The 13,187-nt window shown below is 38.4% G+C and overlaps 1 protein-coding gene across 9 annotated transcripts in view; it reads left to right on the top strand.

Moving 5' to 3' along the window:
• The window catches only part of CPT1A (carnitine palmitoyltransferase 1A), a 45,184-nt gene extending 32,709 nt beyond the window's left edge, over positions 1-12,475 (top strand). For all 9 annotated transcript variants that reach the window (XM_080620130.1, XM_080620137.1, XM_080620135.1 and 6 more), the window contains 4 exons: positions 1,057-1,209; positions 2,348-2,452; positions 6,183-6,275; positions 9,294-12,475. In XM_080620130.1, the coding sequence (XP_080476256.1) occupies positions 1,057-1,209; positions 2,348-2,452; positions 6,183-6,275; positions 9,294-9,380 (438 nt within the window). In that variant the 3' untranslated portion in view covers positions 9,381-12,475. The remainder of the gene's footprint in view (positions 1-1,056; positions 1,210-2,347; positions 2,453-6,182; positions 6,276-9,293) is intronic.
• Positions 12,476-13,187: the final 712 nt, after the last annotated feature.

The raw sequence follows: 13,187 nt of genomic DNA, 5'->3' as shown, positions 1-13,187 counted from the left end.
TTTTATGGTTACTACAAACATGATTCTTTCAGACTTGTTGATTCATTACTGCCCTTCATCTGGAATTACCAGCAACAGAGCAGAGGAACCCTGCCTTCATAGTGCAAGTTTGGGGTTTGATATGTTATGAAGATATATTACATGCATTTATATATTATTTCCAAAAAAGTTGGCTGCCTTTACTGTTTGTTCTACTTTTTTCTCGGAATTTCCTTGAGGCATGTATCTTCCATGACTTATCCACAAAACTTTAGTCCTGGATGCCAATGGTGGGCATATTTAGCATGACTGCAAGTGATTTATTAGTTTCTCTTGCTGAAGCCATATAGGCTGTTCACTATGTCCCATATAAGTGGTGTAAATTGCAGTGATGCTGGAGATAAGAAGCGATAGGTTGCCATACACTCGGTAAGTTTATTCCACATCATAAAATCTTAACAGAATGGCTCACTGTTTTGAACAGGCACTTTCTTTCAGCTCTTACAACATTCATACAGTGTTCATAGAACTATGGGGTACCTCAGGTTGGATCCATAAGGATCGTTGAGTCCAACTCCCTGCTTCTTACAGTACTACCTGAAACTAAACTGTACGACTAGGAGCATCATCCAGACATTCCTTGAACAGGCTTGTTGCCCTGACCACTTCCCTGGGGAGCCAGTTTCAGTGACTGGCCAGCCTCCCAGTGAGGAACCTTTTCCTAATGTCCAATCTGAACTCTCCGTGATGAAGCTTTCCATTCCTGTTTGCATGACTTCTGACTGGAATTGCCTGCTCCTGAGATTTTAAGAGAAGGCTTTTAAAAAATGACCAGCATTCATGAACCCAATACCTTCAGTGTTGCCAGTCTGCCTTCTAAATGGCTGATGCAGTTCCATCTTTTCTTATTGTTCTTCTGTAACTCTAAGACCACTGTCTCTAGACACTAAATATACAGTAATATACTGTACTTGACCATTACACGTTCTAGCCTTAAGAGCCATTGCTGTAACTTGTTTTCCACACCTCCATCCAGTTCACTTAACTGATTTTTCTTCATTTTTGTTTCATTGTCAGACTGAAAATAAGCTGAAGTTCTTTCGGCTTGCTGCTGCCAAACATCAGCACTTATATCGTCTTGCCATGACTGGTTCTGGCATTGACCGCCATCTCTTCTGTCTTTATGTTGTCTCCAAGTACCTGGCTGTAGATTCTCCCTTCCTTAAAGAAGTAAGTGACTTTTATTGATAACTATTAATTACAGAAAAAAAATCCTTTTTTAACCTAGCATTTTGTGGTATCTGCTGACATAGTTGTAGAACTCAGGTTTTCCTAAGAAAAAAGCTAAGAGCTAACATTGCTTAATATCTGCTGATAGATTACAAGTTAGTTTCATTTTGCTCTATGTATGCACTTATTAATAAGCCTATAGTAATGCTTTCTGTGAGCTTTATAGTATAATACGTGTTGTTAAGGATTGCAAGAAAGATATAGTCAGTATTAAAAAAAAACAAAACAAAACCCAAAACAAACAAACAAAAAAAAAAACAAAAAAGCAAACATTGCTTGTGGTTTTACATATTTTCAAGGCAGCAAAAAAGGCTGTGTTTTCTCTCAAGAATGTTCTTTTGGAACTGTGACAAAATCACTTTCTTTTACTGTGAATTAAAGGAATTGTATATTGTGATTTTTTTTTTTAATTTTTTTTTTATGCACAACATTCATATCAGTGTTTTATTACCATAACAAATGTTTTATTACTTCAACTAGATTTTAAGCTTGCACTCTATAAAAGTAATTATATTGCAGTTGTTCATGTTTCCTGATTAATAAAAAATGCGTTCCAGCTTGCCTTCAAATTAAGTTACTCACATTTGTCTGCTTGCCCTCCTAAATGTCACTAGGGGTGAAGTCAAGAATAAAACAACTTTCTACAGATTCTGCAGACTTTCAAGTTACATACACCTGTATTGCTAGAGAGTTTAACAGCTTCTAACTTCATGTAGTATCTTGCCAAGATTTCACTGTGGCTGTTAATGATCTTGTTGTTAACAAGACCTGTTATGCAGAACTTCCCTGGCTATAGACCAGATTAATCTGTTGTGAAACAGTGTTTCTACTGAAACAACTCTTATTCTGTTTGAGGAACTGACATCATGACCTCATGTTAAAAGTTTGCGTATCAGGACAAGTTTAGCTATTTCTTTTAACCCTCTTAATTGTTCATTCTGTTGAAGTGGGAACTGGAGTCATCCTTACTATTGCTTTAGTGAGTGTTTTCTAACTTACCTTGACTAGTTTTTGGGAAAGTTGCATGTTCTTAAACACTGCATGATACTTGTTTGCATCTGTTTCATATCTAATAAAGGTTTTGTCAGAACCTTGGCGGCTGTCAACAAGTCAGACACCACAGCAACACATTGATTTAAAGAAGAATCCTGAAATGTTATCCTGTGGTGGAGGATTTGGACCGGTATGTTTGCTAAATACAAATATTCCTTTAAAACCAGTTTATTTTGAATATGCCACTTTAAAAACTTCAGATCTGTAACACTTTAATATTGTACATCAAAAGTGCAACACATGCTATTAAATGAATGTGCTTAATGCTTTCTCATTATGTGGGTATGCTCAGAAAAACTTGCATCACCTTTTTGTCATATCCCACTACAAGAATGGATTATTTGTAAGGAAAGACACAGTTATCTAATGTGGTAAAGGCCTACATGGTGGAGAGATTGGATAAAATGTGGGCTTTTACCACATTACATATGCCCAGAGATTCTCTACATCAGGCTATTATTACACTGACAAATGCCTTATTACTTAAACTATATTTTAAGGTTGGGATTTGTAAGAGTAATTATACTTGATATGTTCTTTATATTTCCTGATAAGTTTTAAAAAATTGTTCATGCTTTCCTCCAAATTAAGCCACTCATATTGTTCTACTTGCCCTTCTAAGTGTGAATAGTGGCTAAGTCAAAAATAAAACCATGTTCTACAGCTTCTGTAGACTTTCAAGAAATTAGTGTATTGTTAGAGATTTCACAAGCTGCTGACTTGCTGTAGTCTTTTTCTGGGATTTGAACATTTGATTATGACAATATTATTGTTAACAAGATCTGTTAAACAGAATTTATGGGGCTATAGCCTAGACTAAACCTGTTTTCGAAAAGCTTTTCTACTAAAAGAATAATGAGAGGGATCACAGGACTGCTCTTTGTCACACAGAGATTAGGATGACAGGTATAGCGTATTTTGGCTAGTTTGTCAAGATGGAATTTTGGTTTTGTTGTTTGTTGTTGTTGTTGTTGTTGTTTTGTTATTGTTTATTTATTCACGTTTGATACAGCTTTTAGTAGTTCTTGAGATTGGAATGAGTTTAAATTGCAATATCAAGGAAGCCTAGCTATTGCAGTGCTGCTCATATGTGAGAAACTGGCTTGCTCCAGCCAGTTACAAAGTCAGTATTTAGAATCTCCAAAAAGGTGTGGTCTGGCAATAAAATAGGGTTTTGGCTACAGGAATTTCTAATGCTTCCCTTTTGTTTTTGCTAATGCTATATTAACTGCTCCCTTCTTACTATTTCTTCATTCCTCTGATTTCCTTTCTTCAGTTGTTTGTCTTTCCTAATAACCCTGCTTACTTTTCCCTTCATCATAGAATGGTTAGCGTTGGAAAAGACCTTAAGATAATCTACTTCCCTAAACCCCCTGCCATGACCAGGGATACCTCACACTAAACCATGTCACCCAAGACTCCGTCCAACCTGACCTTGAACACTGTCAGGGGATGGAGCATTCACAACTTCCTTGGCCAACCCATTCCAGTGCCTCACCACCCTCTCAGTAAAGAGCTTCTTCCTTATATCCAATCTAAACTTCCCCTGTTTAAGTTTGAACCCGTTACCCCTTGTCTTATCACTACAGTTCCTGATGAAGTCCCTCACCAGCATCCTTGTAGGCCCTCTTGAGATACTGGAAGGCTGCTATGAGGTCTCTACGCAGCCTTCTCTTCCTCAGGCTGAACAGCCCCAACTTTCTCAGCCTGACTTCATATGGGAAGTGCTCCAGTCCCCTGATCATCCTTGTGGCCCTCCTCTGGAGTTGCTCCAACAGCTCTATGTTCTTCTTATGTTAAGGACACCAGAACTGTACACAATACTCCCAGTGGAGTCTCACGAGAGCAGATGGGCAGGATCACTTCCTTTGGCCTCCTGGACATGCTGCTTCTGATGAAGCCCAGTATATGACTGGCTTTCTGGGCTGTGAGGGCACACTGCCCAAAATGAAAAATAATTTCTTGTATCCTTACAAAACCTGTACTTTGGTTTGCAGAAGTAGTCCAAAGATTCAGTACATCAGGCTTTTCCATGTGTATACTGGTGGTTGTTTTTGTTATTTGGTTGGTGTTTTTTGTTTGTTTGTTTCTTTGTTTTCCACGTGTTCTGTAGCCTATAGCCTTGTAGCATTAAGAGAGAGCAGACTTTGAGGCTGCTTAGCAGCAGTGAGAGCAAAGCTCTTGAAGGTTGTGATCCTTTGAGTTAGGAAAGAGAAGGGTAGCAGCAGGATAGTCTGTTTTTACTAGGTATACTTAGATTATAACCTCAGACTGAAACCTGGTACAGTTAATGCTGCTAATACTGAAATTGGACCAGAGACCAGTTATAGTAGTTATATTATGTTATATTACCAGTTATATTAGCAGTTAATGCTGCTAATACTGAAATTGGACCAGAGACCAGAACATATCTGTTCATGATATGGGTGTTCAGAATCATATCTTTGCAGGAGGGTCAGATGACTTTGCCTTTGGGTAATTTTTCATAATATAAGGCTTGCATACTTTGCATTTATATAATGTATTTGTTTACATCTGCAGAGTGATCTTATGAAACAGTAAGTTCAGGTATGCAAATGAACTATTTTATTCCTAAGAAAGTTGGGGCTGCTCAGCCTGGAGAAGAGAAGCTGTGTGGTGACCTCATAGCAGCCTTCCAGTATCTGAAGGGAGCCTACAAGGATGCTGGAAAGTGACTCTTCATCATGGACTGTAGCAATAGGACAAGGGGCAATCAGTTTAAACTCCAACAGGAGAAGTTCAGGCTAGATATAAGGAAGAAATTCTTTACTGTGAAGGTGGTGAGGCACTGGAACAGGTTGCCCAAAGAAGTGGTAAATGCTCAATCCCTGGCATTTTTCAAGGTCAGTGTCCTGGGTTCAGCAGCAGCAGTCACTTTTTCTCCTTCTTAGTAGCTGGTGCAGTGCTGTGGTTTTGACTTTCGGCCTGGGAATAATACTGATAAAGCCGATGTTTTCAGTTGCTGGTCAGAATGTTTACCCTGACCAAGGACTTTGTGAGTCTCATGCTCTGCCAGGGAGGAGGGGAAGCTGGGAGGAAGCAGGGACAGGACACCTGACCCAAACTAGCCAAAGAGGTATTCCATACCACAGCACATCATGCCCAGGGATGTAACTGGGAGTTACCCGGAAGGGCACGTCCCTTTTCTCTGTCGGGCTCATTTCCGGCGGGTGGTATCATATTCTTTTCCCTTGCTATTTCTCTTATCATTATTATTATTGGTGGTAGCAGTAGTGATTTGTGTTATACCTTAGTTACTGGACTGTTTTTATCTCAACCCGAGGGAGTTACATTCTTTCGATTCTCCTCCCCATCCCTCTGGGGGGGGGAGTAGACTGCGTGGTTCTGATTTACGGCCTGGGCTTAAACCACAACAGTCAGGTTGGGCAGAGTCTTGGGCAATGTAGTCTAATGTGAGGCAGGGGGTTGGAACTGGGTGATCTTAAGGTCCTTTCCAACACTAAGTGTTCTATGATTCCTTTCTACTTACGCATGTAAGCTGTATAGCTGTTTTGGACCAGACTTTGACAGCAGAAGGTCTTTGAACAAGTATTCTATTTAAAAAAAAAAAAACAACAAACAACTAAAGCTGGAAAATACTACAGACATATATTCAGAAAATGTTAATTCTATGCACTTCAGATGAGACTAGAACTCTTTTCTTAAGTGGAATCAGCCTTCAGAAATGATGCATTAAATGCGAAAGCTGAAGTTTTGCTGAAGGAGAAATTGCAACTTGTTTTAAAAACTGCACAGTAAGAATTGTGTAGTTATGTATAAGATAATTTAGGAATGGAAGGGAAAAAGTTCAGAACTTTTTTTTTCTCTTCTTCACCTAGGTGGCTGATGATGGTTATGGTGTTTCTTACATCATCTTGGATGAAAACTCCATCCATTTTCATGTCTCCAGCAAAATATCTTGCTCTAAGACGGTAAGAATCAGTTCTTTGTACAGTTTAATAAGTCTGTTCTGATATCTACTTATGAAACTGTTCTACAAATTCTCTAAATGAAATTAGGACTTGCAACATACAGTTACAATTTGCCTTTTCTTCCTCAACACATGCTGTTTTGTTAGGGGTGGTTTTTTTGCCTCCACTTTACAAAAGTAATACCTTTATGAACCAAGGAAGCCATATTCTATTTCACTTATGCTTTCAAGCATAAACAAAGCCTGTGGCCCACAGTTGTCTTTACGTATGAGTAGCTCCTTGGAACTCATGTAAAATGACTCATATCTGTCCAATAAACAGTAAGATTATTTTTTTTTTTCCTTACAGTTTTGCTTTGATTTTTCTCTGGTTGCAATTGTAAAGGCAGAGTAAAATGTATGCTCCCTATTCTTCAGATCTTTTTGGTTTAAATAATACTGAAAGAAGTTGGCACATAAGTTGTAATCTGTGCTTGAGAAACATAATTAATGAAAAATTTATTAGAATAACACCCATTATTAGAATGTAGTAGATGTCATCTATTGAGTAGTCTGCTGTTGCAGAGGCATGCAAATCATCCTTCCCTTTTAGATTTTTATGACTTTAATAAACATGCTGAGTTTGTTCAGGATAGCATAACTGAACTAGTTTTCCCTGTTTGACCTTATCTTGTCTGAAAGATCTTGGTGCTTTTGGTTAATCATTAAAGATGAAGAAATACAACTTTATTTTTTCACAGTTCAAATTGTTCTTCAGATGACTGTTAGCTTGTATGTTAAATTTCCCTGTGTGTTTTACTTACTGGTCAAAGGTCCATACAGAAAAGACAGCATTTCATGTGCATGGGATTGATATTCCTAGGGTCTTTGTAGTAGATCATAGAATCATAGAATAGTTAGGGTTGGAAAGGACCTTAAGATCATCTAGTTCCAACCCCCCTGCCATGGGCAGGGACACCTCACACTAAACCATGCCACCCAAGGCCTCATCCAACCTGGCCTTGAACACTGCCAAGGATGGAGCATTCACAACTTCCTTGGCCAACCCATTCCAGTGCCTCACCACCCTCTCAGTAAAGAGCTTCTTCCTTATATCCAATCTAAACTTCCCCTGTTTAAGTTTGAACCCGTTACCCCTTGTCCTGTCACTACAGTCCCTGATGAATAGTCCCTCCCCAGCATCCTTGTAGGCCCCCTTCAGATACTGGAAGGCTGCTATGAGGTCTCCACGCAGCCTTCTCTTCTCCAGGCTGAACAGCCCCAACTTTCTCAGCCTGTCTCCATACAGGAGGTGCTCCAGTCCCCTGATCATCCTTGTGGCCCTCCTCTGGACTTGTTCCAACAGTTCCATGTTCTTTTTATGTTGAGGACACCAGAACTGCACACAATACTCCAAGTGAGGTCTCATGAGAGCAGAGGAGAGGGGCAGGATCACCTCCTTTGACCTGCTGGTCACGCTCCAGGATACGGTTGGCTTTCTGGGCTGCGAGCGCACACTGAAGCCGGCTCATGTTCACTTTCTCATCGACCAACACCCCCAAGGCCTTCTCTGCAGGGCTGCTCTGAATCTCTTCTCTGCCCAACCTGTAGCTGAGCCTGGGATTGCTTTGACCCAGGTGTAGGACCTTGCACTTGGCATGGTTAAACTTCATAAGGTTGGCATCAGCCCACCTCACAAGTGTGTCGAGGTCCCTCTGGATGGCATCCCTTCCCTCTGGTGTATCAACCAAACCACACAGCTTGGTGTCATCGGCAAACTTGCTGAGGGCGCACTCAATCCCACTGTCCATGTCACTGACAAAGATGTTGAACAAGACCGGTCCCAGCACCGATCCCTGAGGAACACCACTCGTTACTGGTCTCCAGCTGGACATGGAGCCATTGACCACAACTCTTTGCATGCGGCCATCCAGCCAGTTCTTTATCCACCGAGTGGTCCACCCATCAAATTGATGTCTCTCCAATTTAGAGACAAGGATGTTGTGTGGGACAGTGTTGAATGCTTTGCACAAATCCAGGTAGATGACGTCAACTGCTCTGCCCCTGTCCATCAGTTTCGTAGCCCCATCATAGAAGGCCACCAAATTGGTCAGGCAGGATTTCCCCTTAGTGAAGCCATGCTGGCTGTCACCAACCACCTCCTTGTTTTTCATGTGCCTTAGCATGCCTTCCAGGAGAATCTGCTCCAGGATTTTGCCAGGCACAGAGGTGAGACTGACTGGTCTGTAATTCCCCGGGTCATCCATTTTCCCCTTCTTGAACATAGGGGTTATATTTCCCTTTTTCCAGTCATTGGGAACTTCACCTGACTGCCATGATTTTTCAAATATGATGGCCAGTGGCTTAGCAACTTCATTCGCCAGCTCCTTCAGGACCCACGAATGGATTTTGTCAGGTCCCATAGATCCTGTAATGTAGCTAATAATTTATTTTTCTAATACTACCTCTTCCTTGTACCTTTCATCTCACACTTAGAATAAACAGAACAAGTTCATAGTTTGTTTACACTTAGATAACTGTGATTTTAATTTTCAATATTTTAGGTAATTTTTCAGTGGCAAAAAAATCAGGGATCTCATAGGAACTCAAAATAGAAAAACTTTTTCTGCTCTTTCGGTATTTCTATGTCATTAGTGACAGACTTTTTGAACACTGTTTTGTTTTCTGAAAATTAGCTTTTGCAAAATCTTGTGTAAGAAAACAGTCCTGAAACCCAGCTATTTTAAAGTCACAGAAAGCTATAAAGGCATCTGATTTCAAAAGGAGATGATCTCAGTTCTGTTTGTAGGAAAGTAAATGCATAATGGTGAACTCAGTCAGTAATAGCAGAAGCCTGGATTAATTTGTATAACATTAAATATTTTTGTGATATAAATTCCTCATTTTATGGTAAAATAGACACTCTAGTTCTGTAAGCTCCAAAATTAAAAAATGCTAAAAGGTTCCTTCTTTTGCCTAAAAGATAACTGTTGATTGACAGTACAACTCTTTGGTTTTGTTTTTTTGTTCCTTTTTAAAGGATTCTCATCGTTTTGGGAAAAACATCGCAAAAGCAATGGTTGACATCATGCGTTTATTTAACCTTAGCAAAAACTGTAACAAGTGATTTGCATTACTGGTACCAAGCAATCTCCTGCTGTGGGATGTGAACTCTTCTGTACAGTGAACTAAAGCAAGGTTTGTCAAAAAGTAGCTGGTGAAGAAACTGAGTCAGCATCTCCTTGATCACCTATGAAAACCTTAGCACTGTATTGAATGTTTTATTAATTTTTTTCAGTAGTTTGGAAGAGTTTGTTCCACAAAGGATGGCTTTTGAAATCTTGTCTGTTTCTAGTGATGTAGTATCATTGCATGAAGCCATGTATATTCTAACTCCTGCAGTTTTCTCTTAATTTGTACACAATTGCTCTTTTCTTACTTGAAATTAGCCTACTTGTATTCCAGAATCAGAATGATAAAACACACCATCTTAAACGCAAATATTAGAAAAAGTTCAATTTGCTATGTATTAATAGCAGAATGTTCTTCAATGCCTCTGCTGCTTTATGTCAAAGAATGACAAAACTTGTGGCTGTTTGCCTTTACTGTTTTCTGTTGTTTGGGTGGTTGGTTTTTTTTTTGTTTTGTTTTATTTGGTTGGTTTTTTTTTTTGAGGTTTTTTTAAAAGGAAATTTCTGTCAAGCAGACAAAACCCCCCTGATATAACCCACTGTAACACAAAAAGTTGTAAAAACTTTGGGCGTTTTGGACAAAAAAACCCCCACAACATTGTTGTAGTAGTGCTACATCAGGTAGTAAATTGTGTCACCTAAGTAGCAGGTACCACATTTTTCTTACTACTTTACAAGCGTGTTTGCCACATTGTTGATTTTCTCTATAAATAAATGGACCTGTGTGCTTGTTCAATTGAGTGCCTTAAAAAAAAAAAAAAAAAAAAAAATCCTAAACCCAGGAAAAATCGGGTTGTGGGAGCTGGTTTTACATTGTCTTAGTGGTGAAGGAGGTGAAGTAATAGTATTTCAGATGTAGTTTTCAAATTGTAAGTTAGATTGATATGGCATGAGTAGAATTTAATATGTTGCCATGTGGTGGGTGCAGTTAGGTTTGCAGCTCTAATGAAATGCTCCCATGAGTACCAATGAAATGCAGGAATAATTTTTTTTTCAGACCTACAGATACACCTGTTTTTAGGTTGGTGAGTGGTATCATTGGTCATTTGAGATGAGAGCTTCTGGGTCCAAGGGAATGCAAATTTAGTTAAAAGCAACCAGTCTGATAGCCTATGAAGCAAGCTGCTGGGGAGGCTGATCAGTTGCAGGTTGCCTGCTTTCAGCCTGGAAGGACCACTACTACTTTACCAACCACCTGCATGAGAAGGACATGCTATCAAAGCAGTGGAAAATAGCTCCAGAATGGGAAAATTCTGGCCACCTCAAACTCCTCCTGGTGGATGGTTTTGGTCAAGCAGTATCTGAGGGATACAAGAAGAAAGGGGAGAGCTATTTCATTCAAAAAGGAGCCTAGTGTTTCCAAGCACAGAAATACAACTACAAAATAGAGTAACTTTGTATGTAATGCTTCTCTTCCCTAGGCTTTTAGGTGTGGTTTCTTTTTACATCCTGCAGTGCAGTAAAGTGTACCTGTTAGTGCAGCAAGTCTTTTATTTTGTTTTAAATGTAAGGTACATGCTGTTCAGAAATACAGTGAATGATGCTCTACAGCTATGCTGATTTTAAAAGGCCTTTGGGGGATGATATAAAACTTCTCATTAGACTTTGAATGTTTTCTGGCCAGTATTTCTAAACTTTTTATGCCTTTTCATGTTTTAGTTCTTTTCGTTTTTACTCTGATCTAGCTATTAAAACACCTGTACATGTATGTTTGAGGTGGATAACTTCAAAGATCCCAGATGCATGCTTATAAAGGAACTTTCACAGGAATTGGCCAAAGACACTCATTTGGACACTTTGAAATAAGCCTTACTGTGGCTGGCAGGCCTGGTATTTGTAAAACTACTGCAACAATTTTATAGTGATATATTCTTTGGGAGCTGCAGAAATAATGCACTGGGGTTCCCCCCCATTTTATTTTATTTTATTGACCACTGACCAATCTGTGCTTAAATTAACATTAGGGCTTGTAGGATTTTCTTCAAAAAAGTTTAGATATGACTCTCAGGTTTTAAATGTTTCAAGTCTAATTGTAGTTAGTGCAGCTATCAATGCAATTTTACATTCTTAGAGAGTTAGAATAGTTGGCACAGAAAGCTCTTTTTTTTTTTTTTTTAATTATAAATGTTTTAAACATTTTGTGGGATTAAATGTATCTTTTTAATTTGGCATAGATCATAATTCTTAAACAGATAAGATTTTATTTCATTTTCTTTAAAATATCTAAGCGTGTAAATAAACTATGCTTTTTGGATGTAAATCTTGGAAATCCACAGTGAATGTAGGTTCTTAATAATTAATTTAAATCTTGATGTTCGATATTGTGTACATACAGTAAAACTGCTTGCTTTTTTGCTCAAAAGCCATAGGTATGTGACTGAAATTACCTAGATTTAAATGAACCTTTCAGTACAATGTACTCTATAATAAAGTTAAAAGTTCATATTCCAGAAATATACATATATTTCTGGAATATTCATATATTTGTTTATATTCATTTTCAGGAAAACTACTAATTTGTTACTAAAACCTTGATTCATTTATATTTAATTCTCAATTAGTGATTTAAGAGTTTAGGGTTGAGTAGTTAGTGGAAGTCAGGTTGGATGATAATATCTTGACGTGTTTATTTAATAGCAGGGTAGAATTGGTGAAATACCTCAAATGTGCATTTTTCAAATTTCTTATTGCCGCTATTTCATGCCAGAAATTAGGAAAGCATTAAGTACCTTTAAAGGCTACCATTATTTAGGGCTAACACCATACCTAACTAAATATTCTTTAAAGGTTTGGGTTTTTTGAGAGACTAAGGAAGTATGTGACTGACCTGGAAATTCGTGCTTCTAATTCAGCCTTTGTACCAACTGTTTTCTCATATAAAAGGATATTAATTTGAGCTGGTTTGTGTTCTTTTATATTTTGTTCAATTACTCTACGTCTATGGTTGGTTATTTACATCCAATGCTTTGTTGCTTTTTCCTACCCTCTTCAGTGACTTCAAAAAGTAAAATAAAATTTCACAATTACACTACCTAGTACAATGTCTAATATCTTTTGTATCTTCTTCCCAGCTCCCTTGCTGCTGTTTCTAGACTTGTGAAATCACTGCTGTTAAATCCGGTTCAGAATGGTAGTAGCAGACTGCTCAGTCTATTTTAGAAGTAACCTATACATGTCTTGCTAATTACTAGGGAGTGTGGTAATGGACTTCTCTTTTTTTCAGGTTCAGTAGAAAGAAGAAACAACACAGGTCTTGCTTTACATGAGCTTTTTTTGTATGACATAAATAATTGATGGAATGTTTATGTGAAACAGTCTGGTTACAAGCTAGTGGATAGCACTGGTTTGATCTTTACAGTGAATAACCTGTAAAGTATGAATGGTAAAGCAGTGGAGAACTAGTTCTGGCACGGAAAGTTGACCTTGTTATATAAAACATTACCTCAAGCCCTCTACACAACCTGCCACTTTTGTGCGATAGATCATTTTCATAGTCATTTAGCTTGCTGCTTTTCTGGATGTTGCAGCCTTAGCTACTTGAAAGAACACAGTGATTTCAACTTCATGGTTCATCTCTTAGATACTCTTAGCTCCTGCTTCTGTTACACACGTTGCCCACCAAAGCTGGATACTGAAGTTGTAAACCCTGTTGTGTTTAATCTGAACAAAAAGACTGTATAGAAGCTTTCTAGGCACAGAAAATAAAGATTTATTTTGCCTTTCCCCCCCTTCCTCAAACTGAA

This window comes from Psittacula echo (genome assembly GCF_963264785.1).
Source record: "Psittacula echo genome assembly, chromosome: 5".
Lineage (NCBI taxonomy): Eukaryota > Metazoa > Chordata > Aves > Psittaciformes > Psittacidae > Psittacula > Psittacula echo.
The sequence above is the reverse complement of the archived record's forward strand: the minus strand, read 5'-3'. Positions and strand labels throughout refer to the sequence as shown.